This window comes from Callithrix jacchus, chromosome 1, assembly GCF_049354715.1.
Source record: "Callithrix jacchus isolate 240 chromosome 1, calJac240_pri, whole genome shotgun sequence".
Taxonomy (NCBI): Eukaryota; Metazoa; Chordata; class Mammalia; order Primates; family Cebidae; genus Callithrix; species Callithrix jacchus.
In genome coordinates this window covers 123968591-123989646 of record NC_133502.1, presented here as the reverse complement: position 1 = coordinate 123989646, position 21056 = coordinate 123968591, and the positions used below count along the sequence as shown (strand labels likewise).

Sequence of the window (21056 nt, the reverse complement as noted above, 5' to 3'; positions counted from 1 at the left end):
ACTCTCATCCACAATTGCTACAAAGGGAATAAAGTATCTGGGAATAAAAGTAACAAGGGATGTGAAGGACCTCTTCAAGGACAACTACAAACCTCTGTTCAAGAAAATAAAAGAGGACACAAACAGATGGAGAAACATTCCATGCTCATGGTTAGGAAGTATCAATATCATAAAAATGGCCATACTGCCCAAAGTAATTTATAGATTCAATGCTATCCTCATCAAGCTAGCATTGACCTTCTTCACAGAACTGGAAAAACCCACCTTAAACTTCATATCACCAAAAGAGAGTCCACATAGTCAAAATGATCCTAAGCAAAAAGAACAAAGTTGGAGGCATCATGCTACCTGACTTCAAACTATGCTTCAAGGCTACATTAATTAAAACAGCATAATACTGGTACCAAAACAGAGATGAAGACCAACCAAACAGAACAGAGGCCTCGGAAGTAATGTCACACATCTACAACCATCTGATCTTTGGCAAACCTTACAAAAACAAGCAATGGGGAAATGATTCTCTATTTAATAAATTATATTGGGAAAACTGGCTAGCCATATGCAGAAAGCTTAAACTGGACACCTTCCTTATTCCTTATACAAAAATTAACTGCAGATAGATTAAAGATTTAAACCTAAGACCTAACACCACTTCTCTGGTTAAATCTTAGGTACTGAATTTTATGTGTAGCTACTGTACATAGAATTATCTTTCTTGATTTCTTTTTCAGATTGTTTCCTAATGGCATATAGAAATGATACTGATTTGTGTATGCTGATTTTGTATCCTCCAACCTTACTGAATTTGTTAATCCTTTCTAATAGTTTTTTGATGGAAAATTAAGTTTTTTTAATATAAGATCATATCATCAGCAAATAAAGATAATTTGACTTCTTCCTTTCTAATTTGAATGCCCTTTCTTTTCTTTTCTCTCTCTCTCCCCTTCCCTTTCCTTCCTTTCATTCATTCATCCATTCATTCATTCATTCATTTTGTAACTACTTTAACTAGGACACCCAGTACCATGTTGAATCACAGAGGCAAAAGGAGACATTGTGGTCATGTTCCAAATCTTAAAGAAAAAGCTTTCAGTTTTTCCTGATTCAGTATAATACCAGCTATAGCTGTGTTGTATATGCTTTTTACTATGATGATGTATGTTTGTTCCAATAAAACCAGTTTTTTAAAAGATTCTGTCATGAAAGAATGTTGAATTTTACCAAATGCTTTTTCAGAATCAGTTGAAATGATCATATGGTTTTTGTCCCTCATTCTGTTGATATGATGTATTACACTAATTTATGTGCAAATGGTGAACCATCCTTGAAACCTGTGGATAAATCCCACTTGGTCATAATGATTTTTTAATGTGTTGCTGAATTCAGTTTGCTAGTATTTTGCAGAGGTTTTTTGCATGAATGTTCATCAGGAATACTGAACTGTAGTTTCCTTTTTTTTTATGTGTCTTTGCCTAGTTTTGGTATCAAGGTAATATTGGCCATGTAGAATGAGTTTGAAAGTATTCCCTCCTCTTCTACCTTTTGGAATAGTTTGAGTAAGACTGGAATTAGTTCTTCTTTAAATGTTTGGTAGAACTCAGCAGTGAAGTCACTGGGTCCCAGTTTTTTTTTAGCTGTGAGGCTAAGTATTATGGCATCAATCTCATTACTTATTATTGTTCTGTTCAGGTTTTGGATTTCTTCATGGTTCAATAATCTTGGTAGGCTGTATAAGGATTTATCTATTTCTTCTAGATTTTCCAGTTTCTTGGTATATAGCTGATATGTAGTTGGCAAATAGTTGGTGATGGTAACAACCAACAATGCTTTAAATTTCTGCTGTATCTGTTACAATGTCTACTTTTTCCACCCCTGATATTATTTATTTTCTCTTTTTCTTCATATGGTTAGAGGTTTGTAAATTTTGTTTAGCTTTTTGAAAAACCAACTTTTTGTTTTAATGATTTTTTTCATATTGTTTCATTCATTTTAATTTGTTTTTGCTCTGATCTTTATTATTTCTTTTCTTCTACTAGTTTTGTGTTTGGTTTGCTCTAGCTTTTCTAGTTCTTCACGATGCATCAAGTTATTAGAAATTTTTCTTCTTCTTTGATGTAGACATTTATAGCTATAAGTTTTTCTCTTAGTATTAGCTTTTGCTGTATCCTATAGGTTTCAGTATGTTGGGCTTCCATTATCATTTGTTTCGAGAAATGATTGAATTTCCCCCTTAATTTCTTCATTGACCCTCTGGTCATTCAGGAGCACATTGTTTAATTTCCATATGTCTGTAGAACTTCCAAAATTTTTCATGTTATTGATTACTAGTGCTATTCCATTTTTGTCAGGGAAGATGCCTGATATTATTTCAAATTTTTTTGAATGTTTTCAAACTTGTTTTGTGGCCTAACACATAGTCTATTCTTGGGAATAATCCATGTGCTGGGGGGGAAGAATGTGTATTCTGCAGACATTGGATGAAATGTACTGTAAATATCTACTGGCTCTATTTGGTCTACAGTACAAATTAATTCCAATGTTTCTTTGTTGATTTTCTGTCTAGAAGCCTGTCCAATGCTGAAACTGGGATACTAAAGCTTTCAGCTATTTTTGAATTAGGGTCTATATTTCTCTTTAGCTCTAATAATATTTGCTTTATATATCTGGGCACTCCAGTGTTGGGTGAATATATAATTACAACTATGATAGCCTTTTACTAAATTGACACCTTTATCATTATATAATGACCTTTGTCTCTTCTTACACTTTTTGCTTGAAATCTATTTCGTCTGACATTAGCATAGCTACTCCTGCTCTTCTTTGGCTTGCACTGGCATGGAATATTTTTTCCATTTGCTTATTTTCAGCCTATATGTCCCTTTATATATGAAGTGTTTCTTGGACACAACAAAGAGTGGCTCTGATTTTTACATCCTTTCAGATGCTCTATGTATTTCAATTAAGGAGTTTAGTCCACTTACATTCAATATTATTACTCATAAGTAAGGACTTACTCCTGCCATTTTGGTATTGGTTTCCTAGTTATTTTGTAGTCTTCTTTTCCTTCATTAATTCTTTCTTGTTTTCCTTGCAGTGAATGTAATTTTCTCTTACCTTCTTCTCCTAAAATAGAAAGAAGATTTTATTTCTTCCTTTTTATTTTTTGTGTGGCCATTGTATGGTTTTTCATTTGAGGTTACAATTAAGTGTTGCAAATACTATCTTATAACCCATTATTTTAACCAGATTGATAACTTAATGCTGTTTGCATAGACAAGCAAAAGAAAAGCTGATAAAAATTATATAACTTTGTCCAGCCTCTTTTTAACTTTTTGTTGTATATATCTTATTGTTCTATGTCTTGAAAACTTTTTAGTTATTTTTTTCTTGGCTCATCTTTAAGTCTTTCTACTTTAGATACAAGTAGTTTCTATACCACTCTTACAGTGCTATAATATTGTATGTCATTCTGTGTACTTACTATTGCCAGTGAGTTTTGTACTTTCAGATTATTTATTACTCATTAATATCCTTTTTTCTGATTGAAGTATTCCATTTATGATTTCTTATAAGATAGGTCTGGTGTTGATGAAATCTGCAGCTTTTATCTGTCTGTGAAAGTATTTCTTCTTCATGTTTGGAGGATATTTCTGCAGGACATATTATTCCAGGGCAAAAGTTTGTTGTTGTTGTTTTTTCCTTTGGCACTGTAAATATGTCATGCCACTATTTCCTAGCCTGTAAAGTTTCCACATAAAAGTCTGCTGCGAGTGTACTGAAGCTCCCTTGCACATTATTTGCTTCTTTTCTCTTGTTGCTTTTAGGATCCTTTCTTTATCCTTGACCCTTGGGAGTTTAACTTCAGGTTTTTTTTTTTTTTTTGGAGACAGAGTTTCGCTGTTGTTACCCAGACTGGAGTGCAATAGCACGATCTCGGCTCACTGCAACCTCTGTCTCCTGGGTTCAAGCAATTCTCCTGCCTCAGCCTCCCGAGTAGCTGGGACTACAGGCACGCACCACCATGCCCAGCTAATTTTTTTTGTATTTTTAGTAGAGATGTGGTTTCACAATGGTGACCAGGATGGTCTTGATCTCTTGACCTCGTGATCCACCCGCCTCAGCCTCCCAAAGTGCTAGGATTATATGCGTGAGCCACCGCGCCCGGCTCAGGTTGTCTTTTTTGGGTTAAATCTGCTTGGTGTTCTACAACTTTCTCACAGTTAAATATTGTAATCTTTTGCTAGGTTTGAAAAGTTCTGTTATTTTCCTTTGAATAAACTTTGTACCCATCTCTCTCACAACCTCCTCTTTAAGACCTATAACTCCTGGATTTTGTCTTTTGAGGCTATTTTATAAATCTTGTAGGCATGCTTCATTGTTTTTTATTCTTTTTCTTTTGTATCCTCTGACTGCATATTTTCTTTTCTTTCTTCCTTTCTTTTTTCTTTTTTTGAGATGGAGTCTCACTCTGTTTCCCATGCTGGAGTGCAGTGGCATGATCTTGGCTCACAGCAACCTTTGCCTCCCAAGTTCAAGTGATTCCCCTGCCTCAGCCTCCTGAGTAGCTCGGATCACAGGCATGTGCCATCACACCTAGCTAATTTTTGTATTTTTAGTAGAGAAGGTCTTCTGCCATGTTGGCCAGGCTTGTCTCGAATTCTTGACCTCAGGTGATCCTCCCAACTCAGCGTCCTAAAATGCTAGGATTACAGGCATGAGCCAACACAGCCCCCCTGACTGCGTATTTTCAAATAGCCTGTCTTCAAGCTCACTAATTCCTTCTTCTGCTTGATCAATTCTGCTATGCGGAGACTCCAATGCAATTTTTATTCCAGAGTTTCTGCTTGATTCTTTTTTATTTTTTCAATCACTTTGTTAAATTTCTCTGATAGAATTCTGAAATCCTTCTCCATGTTATCTTGAATTTCTTTTAGTTTCCTCAGAACAGTTATTTGGAATTCTCTGTCTGAAAGACCATATATTTCTCTAGCTGCAGGATTGGTCCCAGGTACCTTATTTAATTTCTTTGATGAAGTCATGTTTTCTTGGTATATTCGTCTGTTTTCATACTGCTATAAAGAACTGCTCAAGACTGGGTAATAAAGGAAAGAGGTTTAATTGACTCACAGCTTAGCATGGCTGGGGAGGCCTCTGGAAACTTACAATATGGTAGAAGGCAAAAGGGAACCAAGATATCTTCTTTACAAGGTGGCAAGAAGAAGAAATGCCAAGCAAATGGGGAAAGAGCCCCTCATAAAACCATCAGATCTCATGAGAATTCACTTACTATCATGAGAATGGCATGGGGTAACCACCCCTATGATTCAATTACCTCCACCTGATCTATCCCTTGAGAGGTGGGGATTATGGTCATTACATTTCAAGATGAGTTTTGGGTGAGAACAGAAAGCATAACCATATCACCTGGATAGTCTTGATGCTTGTGGATGTTTGGTGGTGTCTGGGAATTTAAAACTTAGATACTTATTTTAGTCTTTGCAGTCTCTGCTTGTTTGTACCCATCCTTCTTGAGAAGATTTTCCAAGTATTTGAAAGAACTTGGGTGTTGTGATCTAAGCCATATCTGCATTAGTGGGCACCCCAAGCCCAGTAACACTGCGGTTCTTGCAGACGTCTAGAACGAATGCCTGGGAAGTCTTGGATAACATCCTGAAGAATTCTCTGAATTACCAGGCAGAGACTCTTGTTCTCTTTCCTTTCTCTCAAACAGAGTCTATTTCTCTTTGCTGGGCCTTCTGGAGCTGGAGATGGAGTGACAAATGCACCCCTGTGGCCACCATCACTAAAACTATGCTGGGTCAGACCTGACACCAGTATATCCCTGAGTCTCACCCAAGGCTCAATGTAACTGCTATCTGGCTACCACCCAGGTTTGCTCAAGGCCCTAGGGCTCTGCAAAGAGCAGACTGTGAAGCCAGCCAGACTTGTGTCATGCCCTCCAGGGTAGCAAGATCCCTCAGGCCCTGGCTGGGACCAAAGATGCCATCTAAGAGCTGGAGAGTAGACTAAAAAACCTTAGAAATCCACCTGGTGTTCTATTCTACTGCAGCTAAGCTGGCACTCAAACCACCAGACACAGTCCTTCCCACTCTTCCCTTCCCTTTCCAAAGGCAAAGGAGTCTCTCTCTGTGGTCACCACCACTGCAGTCCTACAGGGAATACTACCAGGCCACTGCCAATGTTCCTTAAGGCCCAAGGTCTCTTCAGTCAGCTTGTTGCAAATGCTGCCAGACCTGGAACTCACCCTTCAGGGCAGTGGGCTTCCCTCTGGCCCAAGGCAGGTCTAGAAATGCCAACTAAGAGCCAAGACCTGGTATCAGTAACCCCACAAGCAGCTTGGTGCTCTAACGCATTGTGGATGAGCTGGTACCTAAGGTGCAAGACAAATTACCCTTTACTTTTCCCTCTGCTTTTCTCAAGCAGGAGTCTCTTACCACAGCCACCACAGCTGGGAAGCACTGGGTTTCACCCAAAGCCACCACATCTCAGAGTCTCAGGAAGACCCACAGTGTACCATCTGGGTATCACTGCTGGCTATTTGGGGCCCAAAGACTCCTTAGTCAGTAGGTGATAGATCCTGCCAGGACTGCATCCTTACCTTCAAAGCACCAGGTTCCCTTCTAGGCCAGGATGTATCTAGAAATGTCATTCAGGAGCTAGGGCCTAGAATAGGGGTCTCATAAATCTAACTAGTTCCCTATCCTACTGTGGCTGAGCTGGTGTCCAAGATGCAAGACAAAGACCTTTTTACTCTTTCTTCTCTCCTCCTCAAGCAGACAGAAGGGGTTCCTTTTAGAGCCATGAGCCATGCTGCCTAGGGATGGGAGAGCAGTAGCACAAATACCCCATCAGTTGCCCTGGCTGGTGACTCAGTAAGTCACATGCCATCCAAGTCCACTGGCTCTGAACCCAGCTCAGTACTAGGGCTTGCCTAGGAGCTGAAGTAATTGTGGCCTAGACTGTCTTTTAAGTTTACATAGAGCCGTAGAGCCCTGTGGTGATGAGGCTTGACAGAACCCAGGTTCTAAGCACTGGGATGGGAGATTCTCCTCTGGAGAGGTCTGGACTAAATGCCCTTTCTGTGGGCAGGCATCAGATGCACGCAGCCCAGTTTTGCTCTCTGCTATGACAGGGAAGGACTGAGTTCAAGGCAAATTCCAACAGTCACTGCATTCTCCCTCCCCCAAGTGTACAGTTCTCTCTCTCTGCCATGTGGCTACTGCCGGGAAATCAGGGAAGTCTGGCATTAGTAATTCAAGATAGTCTTTTCTACCCTCTTTCAGCCATTTGAAGTTAAAACCTGGTACTGTGAGTGCTCACCTGATTTTGGGTTCTTATGTAGGTGGTTTTTTTTGTTTGTAGATAGTTGTTAAATTTGGAGTTCCCACAGAATATAAAGCCTTCGATTTGTCCATCTTGCAGCAACTTCTCCCATAGATTTTTAAAATAAATTATAAATCTGACCTTTAGATGTTCTATTTATTTAATTTTCTCATGATGAAAATGTTAGTGAGTTATCAATGAATAAAGTATTGAAAAAAGGCATAAAAAGAGTAAGATTCTTAAAATAAATGGAAACGAAAACACCAAGAATTAAAACATTTTAAATTTCCTCTGTTAAATATTTATTTTCTGAAAATTTACCTTCTCTTCTCTCTGCCATACATCTATTCAATTCTTGTATTGCTGCCTTATCAATAGATATATGTACTTTAAGTTCATCTAATTCTTCTTCAAGATTCATCCTATGAAAAAGCAATAAACATTTACTTAAAACCATATTGTTTTATTTAAAAAATACATCAAATCTATATATTTCAATATATTTTTAAAATAATATATTAAACAAAGTCAGTAAAGATATTTTAAAATATATAAAATAGAGAATAGTAAAACAAAAGCAAAAATATATCAATATTATTCACAGGCTGGGTGCGGTGGCTCATACCTGTAATCCCAGCATTTTAGAAAGCCAAGGCAAGAGGATCACTTGAGACTAAAAATTCAAGACCAGCCTGGGCAACACAGACAGATGCTTCTTTACATTAATAACAATAATAATGGCAACAACTAGACCATCATAGTTATGTGCACCTGCAGTCCTAGCTACTTGGGATGCTGAGGCAGTAGGAGTGCCTCAGCCCAAGACTTCAAGGTTACACTAAGCTATAATTTCACTGCTGCACTATAGCCTGGACAAAAGAGTAAGCCCTTGTGTCCAAAAAGTAAAAATAATAATAATATGCACAAATCCTAAAAATTACAATTGAATTTACTGAGGATCTAGAAAATCAAATGTTTTAAGTAAGTAACTCCTGTTAACTTTATCTCAATAAACATGCAAAACACTTAAAATACAGACTACATAATTTAAAAAATTATGTATTTGGTTGCTCAACTACTTCCTGGTTGTATGTAGACAAAGTCTCATTCTCTCACCCAGGCTGAAGTACAGTGGCACAATCATGGCTTACTGCAGCCCCTATCTCCCAGGCTCAGGTGATCATACCACTCAGCCTCCCAAGTAGCTGGGACTACAGGCATGTGCCACCATGCCCAGCTAATTTTTTGTACAGTTGGGATTTTACCAAGTTGCATAGGCTGAACTCCTGGACTCAAGCAACCTGTTCATCTTGGCCTCCCGAAATGCTGGGATCACAGGCATGAGCCACCACACCCGGCCTATTCATCCACATCCTAACACACAGATATTCTAGGCAAACTAGAAATGAAAAATGTTAATACATAAAGCTGAAAACAAGAAAGGTAAATTCCTAGATGCGAAATAAAGGCAAAAAGACTTCCCAGTAAAACAGAACTGAGCTAACATGGTGACTATTTGACCAAGATCAAATCCTTTGCTATAAAAAACCTCCTGACCCTAGGTAATTTATAAAGAAAAGAGGTTCAATTGACTCACAGTTCCAAAGGCTGTACAGGAAGCATGGCTGAGGAGGCCTCATGAAACTTACATTCATGGCAGAAGGTGAAGGAGAAGCCTGACTGGAGCAGGAGAAAGAGTGCACAGGGGGAGGTGCTACACACTTTTAAACAACCAGATCTTGTGAGAACTCACTCACTATCATGAGAAAAACAAGGGAGAAGTCCACCCACATAATCCAGTCACCTCTCACCAGACCCCTCTTTCACCATTGGGGATTACAATGTGACATGAAATTTGGACCACATCCAAACCATATCAGATGGACTTTTAGACTCATGGCCCTACCTTGCTGACAGACAAAAATGAGCTAACTATAGGAAACTGGGAGATAACAATTTGCTGAAGGAAAACATGAATATCTGAGCTTATCTGATTAGAGTTACAGTAAAATAGTTCTCCTGCCCTAGTATGGGGACAAGATAGAGTCAACATGATATCAGAACCCTATGCCTAAATAAATAGGTTCAAAACTGAGCCATGTAATTTGCAGAAACATGAAGAATCAACAATAATATAAAAACTGGACATATGGCCAGTGTATACTAGAGGGTTCAGGAAGACACAATCATCCCTAAAGGGAGGCTTCCATAGCTAAGCAAATGTATGGGAGTAAAGCCACTATAGAAAATAATTCTCAGAGAAGTCAAGCATAGAGGTAATAATAAGTATATAAATAAGTTCAAAGCCATGAATGATAATCTAAATATCCCACTGCCCAAAATGGGAGAATGTACAACAACAAAACACAGATAATAGAACAATCAAAATTACTTTCATAATTAGAGTTTTTAAAATGTTTTTAAAAAAATAAAGAAGTGATAAACATGTTAAAAAAAGGACAGGGGCTTATAAAATAGATAAAAAGAGTCAAATAATATATCTAAATGGATGAAATAAAGCAATGAAAATGAATAATAATAGCATAATACTAGAATTTAAAACTTAATGGATGGGTTCAATAACAAGTAGAAAAAGCTAATGAAAACTGATAAAATGGAAGACAGCAGAAGGAGGTTAAGGAAGGCAAACAGTAGAGGTACACACAGTACATTGGAATAAGAAGTCCAGAAAGCATCTAACAGAAATTATTCAAGGAGAAATTTGAAAGGCTGAGGCCATAAGTAGAGATGGGAGATGACAGCCAAAATATTAATAGCTTAGAATTTCAGAACTGATAAAAGATATGAATTAACATTTAAAAAGCATCAAAAAATTGCAAGAAGTATAAATAAAACTCTATTCACTATGATAGAAGTATATTGAAACTTCAGGACACCAAAGAAAGAGACAATCATTAAATCAACCAGATTGAGAAGAAAACATTTATAATAACTAAAGATCTCCGGAATAACAGCATACTTCTCATATCAACAAGAAAAGCCAGAAGGAAAATATGTAATATCTTCCACATGCCAAGGTTTACTACTCATAGATTCTAGATGAAAAAATCATTAAAATACATATTTTAAGAAGAAAATAAGTAAACTCAAAAGCAAGTTATAAAACAAAATAAGCAGTGAGAGAAGACATTAACAAATACATACAAGGAATTAAATATACATTTATTATGCAAAGCAATTAAAACAATATCTGAATGAAGATAGAGCTAAAATAAGGTAGAACTAACATTCTCAGCAAGAAAATGATTCTGGATCATGAAAGAGGTAAGAGTTAAACATTTAAAGCTCCTTGTATTATAAGATTATAGAGCTAATGATGAACTTTAGACTTTGTCAAATAAATGATGGTCATAATTTCAAGAATAATTACATAAAGCATGAAAAACAAATTAAAAATCAAAAATTAGAGGTCAGAAGAGAAATGAAAAAAAACTGTGATTAATTAAATCAAAGATTAAAAAAAACCTTTTTAAAAAGGAGCCTAAGAAAATAAAATGTACACTGGAAAAAAATTAAAGATAAAGTTATTACATAATGATCAAATAAATGATTCACCAGGAAAATATATTATTTCTAGACTTTTATGTAATCAAGAATATAAGTTGTTATAATCAATGTTATAATTATTCAAACAATAAATTAAAGTTATTTAAAGTAAAACTTAGGTAGTCTCTGCTTTCCCTCACTCAGTCTACTTCTTGGATAAAAAAAAATGTTTATACTTTGACATGTATACTTTCATCTTTTTGTTCATATGTTATAAATATCAATACATATACATGAGGATTTTAAAAACTGGGATCCAATAATATATATTGGCAGTTTCCCTGGTCCATTACAAATTGATAGGAGGAGCACACACATACACTCAGCCACACAATGATTAAGCTTGAATTAGGTTCCTGATTTGTTTAGCTAAGAACATGGAACATAGTGAAGCAAGATGGCTCCACAAAGAAAAAGCAGATGTAACTTACCTCAACTTAGTTTTGCTTGGCTCTCAGATCACTAACCCAACAGAAGGTAGTACGGCCATTGTTGGAAAAGTTATTTCTTGCTTCTTAAAAGGAACTTTATACTTACAGCTTGTTTGTTTTGGAAAGAACACACACAGTCCCTACTTTTAGTAAATATTTATAGACATCAGGAACCACCTTTGGCTTGAGCCAAACTAAGCACCAGCAAACCACATCTTAGTGAGTGTTTGCGGGAGGAGCCGACAGAGTCAGAGCCCTGGTAGCCCTCACCAGGAGGAGCACTGGCTATCTACTGACTCTGATTTACTATCCACTTACACTAGTGTTTCTTATACTCTGGTATGAAGAGCACAACTTAAAATCTATTTCTCACTGGACAAATTATATAAAACAACTGTATTCAAACACTAGACAACAGGCAGTGCAGAACTGTAATCCCTGAGAGAAAGCAAATAAACAGAGAGCCCCTAATGATAGCTCGATATCTGCCTAGAAGCACTTCCCAGACCTTGATGCAGGGAGAGGGGTACCAAGAAGAATATAACAGTCTCACTGAGTTGCAACAAGAGACTAGAGTTTGGGAACTCTGAACAGCCAGAATTTGTGAGGCATACTACCCAATGAGAGGGACTCTACAGTGGAAAATAGCTAAAGAAATCTGTAGAATTTGAGTATGGGGCTAATCTTTTTTTTTTTTTTTTTTTGCATATGCATAGTATTAAACACAACAAGGGCAGGCAAAGAACAATAGTAGCATTAAACATAATATTCCAAGAATATTTCTCACACAGGATTCGGATACATTTGAGTTGTGACCAGTAAGAGAGGAGAGAATCTTAGTTGAATACCAGGGACATTCAGTAGAGAACACAGAAGGGGTAATTTTAATGAGTAGAGATAAACAAGCCTCTAGTAAATGATAAACTTGTGTTTAAAACATGTTTTTAAAAACTGAGAATATGGCCGGGCGCGCCCAACCCTTTGGGAGGCCGAGGCGGGTGGATCATGAGGTCAAGAGATCGAGACCATCCTGGTCACCATTGTGAAACCCCGTCTCTACTAAAAAAACACAAAAAATTAGCTGGGCATGGTGGTGCATGCCTGTAATCCCAGCTACCCAGGAGGCTGAGGCAGGAGAATTGCCTGAACCCAGGATGCGGAGGTTGCGGTGAGCCGAGATCGCGCCATTGCACTCCAGCCTGGGTAACAAGAGCAAAACTCCGTCTCAAAAAGAAAAAACTGAAAATATTTAAACTGAGATTTTAACACACCTTTCTCAGCAACTGATAGAAAAAGTGGACAGATACAAGTAAGGATGCAGAATATTTTAAAAAACACTATCAAAAACCTAACTGAATGTTTATAAAACACTTCATACCCAAGAACAGCAAAACAAACATTCTTTTCAAGTGCCATGGAACATTCACGAAGGTAAGACCACATGCTGGACCATAAAACAATTCTCAATAAAGCTGAAAGCATTTTAAAATCATGCAAAGCATATTCTATGACCATAATAAAATAATAAAATTAAGAATACCAGAAGGATGTCTGCAAAATCTGAAAATATCTGAAAGTAAAGAACCTATTTCTGACAAAGAGGCTCTGTTTAACCTTCTCCTAAGCCTATCTGTGCACTTCCTTGTAAAATTCAGTTTTAGCAAGAAACTCCACCAAGTCAGTTTAGCAAGAACCCTACCCCAATATCTAAATCAAGGTCAGTATCTAATTAGGTTCCTCATCCTTGACCATCCCCTAGGTGGGGACCATCCCCTTGATCACCCTGGCCTGTCTTCAGTCGAAGCCCTGATAAGGTCAGGTTAGCCAGAATCTCCCATACTGTTGATGCTTCCTCTTAGAAATTTTCCAATCCACTGGCCTCCTCGACCTTAGCTCTAAATTCCCACTTGCCCATGCTGTATTAGGAGTTGAGTCCAATCTTTCCCCTCAACTGCAAAATCCAATTGCAGTGGTGCCTACCTATCATGATGGTCATGAATTAAGTCCTCTTTACCAAACTTTAACAAGTTTCATTGAATGATGTTTTTCTGTAACATTTCTAAATAGTTCTACTTTCAGTGAAGAATCCAAGAGGAGTTAGAAAATATTTTGAACTTAGAAAAATTTAAAACACATTTCAAAATTTGTAAGTCACAGCAAAAGCAATGCTTAGATGAGTATCTATAGTACAACATATAACACTTAAATTACAAAAAAAAGAAATATCCATAATGATGTAAGCTTCCAATTAAAAAATCTAGGAAAAGAAGACAAATCAAGATGAACACTTTTTCATGTTAATTGGCCACTGGGATGTCCTCTTATGTGAAATATCTGTTCAAGCATTTTGCTCATTTTTCTATTGGGTTGACTGTCCTTTTCTCATTTAGTCATAGGAATTCTTCTTATATTCTGAGTACTATTCCTTTCCTGGACATATATACTAAAAAATATCTTTTCATACTCTAAAAGTTGCCTTTTAATTTGTTTAATGGCATCTTTTCATGAATATAAATTCTTGGTTTTAATATAGGCCAATTTATCAATTTTTCATTTCTATTTAGTTTTTTTTTATGTCTGGTTTAAGAAACTGGCCAGGTGCAGTAGTTCACACCTATAATCCTAGCATATTAGGAGGCCAAGACAAGTGAATTGCTTGAGCTCAGGAGTTTGAGACGAGTCTGGGCCACATGGCAAAACTCCATTTCTACAAATATAAAAAAAAAATCAGCCAGGCATGATGACATATGCCCGTAGTCCCAGCTACCTCGAGGAGCTAAGGCGAGAGAATTACTTGAATTCAGGAGGTTGAGGCTTCAGTGAACTGAGATTGTACCACTGCATTCCATGGGGTGACAAAGTAAGATCCTTTGTCAAAAAAAAAGAAAAGAAAAGAAAGAGAGAGAGAGAGAGAGAAATCTGGGCCTACTACAAAATCACAAAGATGTTTTCCCATGTTTTCTTCTAAAAGTTTTACTGCTAAATCCTTCACATTTAGTTTATAATCAATCTATCATTGACTTTTAAGCTTGGTGTTGGGCAAAATATTTTATTAAATAGGTTTTTTGGGGGGATTTTTAGCTATGTATTTATATCATCTGCTATTTTGGTTGTTTTCCAATTTTCATAATTACAAACAATACTGTAGTGAGCATTTTTGTATATGTGCTCATTTAAAAGATTCCTTTTGGTGTTTCTAACTAAAAGTTTAATTACTATTTTTTTTTTTTTGAAAGAAAGAGAAAGTGGGAGAGAGAACAGGAGTCTTGCTCTATTGCCCAGGCTGGAATGCAATCTAAAAATAGGTATTAAAAACCTCTTTTATGCCAATAATTGTGCTTAACAGCAGAGACAAGAAGGAGAAAGGGAAGAAAATAACAAACAAACAGCCAACCAATATTTTATTTAAGTCTGTGAAATGCTATGCAAAGAAGAGTGATTTATTTCTAATTATGTGGTCACTTTCAAAATAGGTGTGATAATGAGAAAAATGTATGATCTGTGGACCTGGGGTGAAGAATTCTATAAATATTCACTGACTTTACTTGTTCCAGGTCTGAGTTCTGATCATAGACGTCGCTGTTAATTTTCTATCGCGTTGATCCTTCGAATATTAACAATGTGGTGTCAAAGTGTCTTGCTATTATTATTTGGGAGTCCAGGTCTCTTTATAAGTCATTAAGAACTTGTCTTATATATCTGGGTGCTTCTATATTGGGTGCATATATATTTACAATCATTGACTCCTGTTGTTGCATTGATGCTTTTACCATTATGTAATGTCCTTCTTTGTTTCTTTTAGTCTTTGTTACTATTAAAGTCTATTTTGTCAGAGACGAAAGTTACAACTCCCCCTTTTTTTTTTTTTGCTCTCCATTTGACTGGTGAGTCTTCCTCCAATCCTTTGTTTTGAGTTTTTGTGTGTCTTTGCTTATGAGATGGATCTGGATACAGCGTACCGATGGGTTTTGACTTTTTATTCAATTTGCCTGTCTGTGTCTTTGATTGTGGCATTTAATCCATTTAAATTTAGGATTAATATTGATACTTGTGAGTTTAATACTGTCATTTGATGCTAGCTGGCTGTTTTGTCCATTAGTTGATATAGATTCTTCATTATGGAGATACTCTTTACCTTTTGGTAAGTTTTTGGGATGACTGATACTGGTTGTTCCTTTCTGTGCATAATGGTTCTTTCAGAAGCTCTTGTAAAGCAGGCCTTGTAGTGATGAAATCTCTGAGTGCTTGCTTCTTTGTGAAAAATTTTATTTTTCCTCCATTTATGAAGCTTAGTTTGGCTGGATATGAGATTCTGGGTTGAAAATTCTTTTCTTTGGGGATATTGAATATCGACCCCCACTCCCTTCTAGTTTGCAGGGTTTCTGCTGAGAGATCTGCTGTGAGTCTGATAGGCTTCCCTTTATGGGTAACCTGACCTTTCTCTCTAGCTGCCCTTAGAATTTTCTCCTTTATTTCAACCCTGGTGAATCTAATGATTATGTGTCTTGGGGTTGCTCTACTTGCGGAATATCTTTGTGGTGTTCTCTGTATTACTTGGAGTTGAGTATTGTCCTGCCTTACTAGGTTAGGAAAGTTTTCCTGAAAAATATCCTGAAGAATATTTTCCAGCTTGGATTCATTCTCTTCATGACATTCAGGTACACCTATCAAACGTAAATTAGGTCTTTTCACATAGTGCCATATTTCTTGGAGACTTTGCTCATTCCTTTTTACTCTTTCTTCTCTAGTCTTGTCTTCTCATTTCATTTCACTAAGTTGGTCTTTGACCTCTGATATCCTTTCTTTTGCTTGATCAATTCAACTGTTAAAACCTGTGCATACTTCACAGAGTTCTTGTATTGTATTCTTCAGTTCCATTAATTCACTTATATTCCTCTAAATTGTCAATTCTCATTAGGATTTCGTCAAACCTTTTTTCAAGGTTCTTAGTTTCTTTACATTGGGCTAGAACATGTTCTTTTAACTCACAGAAGTTTCTTATTATCAACTTTCTGAGGCCTAATTCTATCAATGGAACACACTCATTCTTCATCAGGCCTTGTTCCCCTGTTGGTGAGGAACTGTGATCCCCTGGAGAGGGAGAGGCATTCTGATTTTGGGTATTCTCAGCCTTTTTACACTGGTTTCTTCCCATCATTGTAAATTTATCCATCTGTCGTCTTTGTAATTACCAACTTTGAAATTAGGTCTCTGAGTGGATGTCAAACTTGTTGATTCCCGGCGCCAGAATCTGAGCAACCACTGTGCTGGGCCAAAACAGCGGCATCAAGATTCACGGTTCTTTTCTGCCCAGGAATCTTCAGTCTGGCTTCCCTTTTGAGTCCCTTTTTCAATCAGCTGAATGGGTGACTCTGCCTTCCTGGAGCTCCAAACGTTGACCAAAAGGGGACCCAGTCCCGTTTACACTGCACTGAGAACACCGTGGTGCTGGCAAAACCGCCATGCTGGCCACAAGAGTCGCACTGGCGACCTGTGGGGCTCCTCCGCTGGGAATCTCCTGGTCCATGAGCAACAAAGTCTCGTCTGAAAGTGTGGTGTCCTCTCATTCTCTGCACTTTCACTGGGAGCTACACTCCTGAGCTGCTAGTAATCGGCCATCTTGGATCTCTCTCAAAGTTTAATTACTATGTTTTTTAGTACATACTTTAAAAATAGCATATTTCAAACATTAAAAAAAGTATGGAGAATAATATGAACAACATTAATGTAACAACTGACTAGATTTAAAAAAACACTTTAAGCCATATTTAATTCATTTTTATTTTTGAAAAAAAATGAATTTGTAAATACTATTGCCCCATACAATAATCTACCTTTGTTCCTCCCTGAAAATAATCAGTATCTAAAATTTGGTATTTATCTTTCTGGTTCATGTTTTAATACTGTATATGTATGTAGTATATAAATATACAGTGTACCTATATGTGTATATATGTACATATACACATGTATTTGTCTATGTATGTGTGTAGTTATGTGTCACGATGTTTTTATGAATGCGTATGTCCACATATACATCTGCAAAATATATAGTATCATTTTATGATTTCTAAAAATTTTTAACTTTTAGAAATTATATCATAGTATAGATACTATTATTCAACTTCTTTTAAATCAACTTTTGCTTTTTAAGTATTTCCATTTTGATGAGTTTAGATCTTGTTTATGCATGTTAAATGCAGTAGCATATCACATTATATTAATATATCACAATGTATTTTTATTAATTGCTAATACACGTTTAGATTGCTTCTAATTGTTCACTATTAACAAATTGCATATATCCTGTTTCAATACCTTACAAAAATTAACTCAAGATGGATTAAAGACTTAAATGTAAGACCTAAAACCATAAAAACCCTAGAAGAAAACCTAGGTAATACCATTCAGGACATAGGCATGGGCAAAAACTTCATGACTAAAATATCAAAAGCAATGGCAATGAAAGCCAAAATTGACAAATGGGATCTAATTAAACTAAAGAACTTCTGTACAACAAAAGAAGCTTTCATCAGAGTGAATAGGCAACCTACAGAATGGGAGAAATTTTTGCAATCTACCTATCTAATAAAAGGCTAACGTCCTGAATCTACAAAGAACTTAAACAAATTTACAAGAAAAAAAGCAAACAACCCCATCAAAAAGTGGGCAAAGGATATGAACAGACACTTCTCAAAAGAAGACATTTACACAGCCAACAAACACATGTAAAAAAGCTCATCATCACTGGTCATTAGAGAAATGCAGATCAAAACCACATTGAGATACCATCTCATGCCAGTTAGAATGACAATCATTAAAAAATCAGGAGACAACAGATACTGGAGAGGATGGGGAAAAACAGGAATGCTTTTAACACTGCTGGTGGGAGTATAAACACAATGGAGTTTATACTCCCACCAGCAGTGTTAAAAGCATTCATATTCAACCATTGTGGAAGACAGTGTGGTGATTCCTTAAGGATCTACAACCAGAAATACCATTTGACCCAGCAATCCCACTGCTGGGTGTATAGCCAAAGGATTGTAAATCATTCTACTATAAAGACACATGCACATGTATGTTTATTGAGGCACTGTTCACAATAGCAAATGCTTAGAACCAACCCAAATGCCCATTAACGATAGACTGAATAAAGAAAGTGTGGCAACAAATACACTATGGAATTCAATGCAGCCATAAAAAAGGATGAGTTCGTGTCCTTTGCAGGGGCATAGATGAAGCTGGAAACCATCATTCTCACCAAACTAACACAAGAACAGGATACCAAACACCACATGTTCTCACTCATAAGTGGGAACTGAACAATGAGAACACATGGACAGAAGGAGGTGAACATCACACACTGGGGCCTGTCAGTGGCGTGGGGTTTTGGGGAGGGATAGCATTAGGAGAAATACCTAATGTATATGATGGTTGATGGGTGCAGCAAACCACCATGGCACGTGTATACCTATGTTACAAACCTGCACATTCTGCACATGTACCCCAGAGCTTAAAAGTATACTTTTTTAAAAACTCCTTTTAATCATAAGAATCTCTTTAAGAGTAAAATTTTTCTCTCACAAGCTTTTATGTTTCTTAGATAAAATTACAAATATCGGAAAATGCATTACCAAATTTAAAACCTTTTTATATCTGAATATAATTTTACCTGTAACATTCCTACATTTGATTATACATCATTCCTTTCTTCAGAACAAAGTTACTTAAGAGGCAACTAATCTACACTGAAAGCAAACTATTCTAAAGCCTGAAATACTTTCCAGACTAAGCAAACCCTTTGTATGAGTTTCCTGTCATTCAAAATTAATTTTATTATTTAGTCATTAGCATTCAGTTCAGATGTTCAAACTCAACATTGTTAATATTATTTTCCCTAAAGAAAACGTGTTATAAAGTTCATGTGACAAAAATGACTTACAGATAACTTTGATATCTTTTAACAGAAAAGTCAAATGATTACAACACTCAAGATTTTTCTATGTAATTCCTTAAGAAAAATTTAAAATACCATATATATAGTGCCTAAAATATGTGGAAACAAATTATAGTAAATAAATTTAGAGTAATATATGTATGGTCTCAAAAAATGAGTATCTATATATATGGACTCATGCCTGAAAACAACATAAGGGATAAACATTGAAAGTTAATCTCAAGAGTTACAAAATAAAATTCCAAAATATACTTGCCATTTATTCAAGTGAAATATCTGCCTATGGATGATACAAAAAATCTTGTTGACTTTATAGCAAAATACAAATTAGATTACAAATAAAAAATATAAAAGCTGGAATGCAGAAAAAACCCAAATGTCCATCAATGGCTGAATAAACAAATTGTGGCATATACATAAGATGGAATATTATTCAGCCTTAAAAAGGAAGGAAATTCTGGCAAATGGTTTAACACTGACAAATCTTAAATAGTAAATGAGATAATCCAGATACAAAAAGACAAATAGTATATGATTCTAATTAAATGAGGCTCCTAGAATAGGCAAATCCATAGAGACAAAAAACAGAAAGAGACAGGGGCTATGGGAACTAGCAAATGAGAAATTATCAATTAAGGGGTATTGAGTATCAATATGAGAAGATGAAAAGATTTTGAAGATGGTGGTGGCAAAGGTAGTAACAATGTGAATGTAGTTAATGCTATTGAACTATTTATCTAAATTTATCAAAATTGTAAATTTTATGTCAAGTCTACTTTCTACCTCTATATATAGACAGATATCTAGATACATATGTATCTATCTCTCTATCTCTCTGTATATATCTAGATATATAGATATAGATATAGATATTGAAAACAGGTATTCAAACAATCCCTGTATATAAATGTTCACAGCAGCACTATTCAGAATAGCCAAAATGTGGAAGGAATCCAAAAGTCCACCAAGGGATTAATGGAAAAACAAACTGTGGTATACATATACAAAAGGATAGTATTCAGCCATAAAAAAGTAATAAATTTCTGACACATGCTTCAACGTAGATGAATCTTGAACACAGTAAACACATTATGCTAAGTAAAAGCATCCAGATGCAAAGGTCACATATAGTATGATTCTATTTATATGAATTCAAAACAGATAAATCCATAGAAACACAGAGCAGATTAGCAGTTGCCAGCAATTTTAAGAAGGGACAAATGGAGGGACAGAGACTGGCTGCTTAAGGGTATGGGGTCTCCTTCAGTGGTGATGAAAATGCTTTTGAATTAAAGGTCACTGCTATACAACATTGTGAAGGCACTAAATGCCACTGAATTGTATTCTTTAAAATACAACTAATATGAAATTTATATGTAGTTAATGGTTACCTGAAAATACATTTGTTTTCAAAATATGTCATCATTGGCAGACATTTTTTGCTAAGCATTTTATTTCTATTGCAGAGAAATACAGTTTCTAAAATCCTCATTTTTCATTTCTACATACCAAAAAAATTACATTCTAGCTCAAGAAGACTGGCAGTCTTGCTTTGCAGAAGAAAAAAAATTCCTGAACTTTCCTAGGATAATATTTTGATTTGAGCTTGAGTAATTATTGTTAATTTTTATAGGATATTCTTTAAAACTATGGCCTACATATATTTAATATTTAACCCAAAAGAGAAGAAGAACTCCAATCTGAGCTATGCCACTGATCTATAGCTTACAATTTATCATTAAGAAAAAAGGATA

General features: G+C 36.0%; 1 protein-coding gene across 12 annotated transcripts in view; it reads right to left on the bottom strand.

Moving 5' to 3' along the window:
- The window catches only part of CNTLN (centlein), a 329556-nt gene that overhangs the window by 126114 nt on the left and 182386 nt on the right, over positions 1 to 21056 (bottom strand). For all 12 annotated transcript variants that reach the window (XR_013534372.1, XR_008481669.2, XM_054256412.2 and 9 more), the window contains one exon: positions 7666 to 7766. Coding sequence is in view for 10 of the 12 variants with exons in the window: in XM_054256412.2 (XP_054112387.2) it covers positions 7666 to 7766 (101 nt within the window). In the remaining 2 variants the exon portion in view is untranslated. The remainder of the gene's footprint in view (positions 1 to 7665; positions 7767 to 21056) is intronic.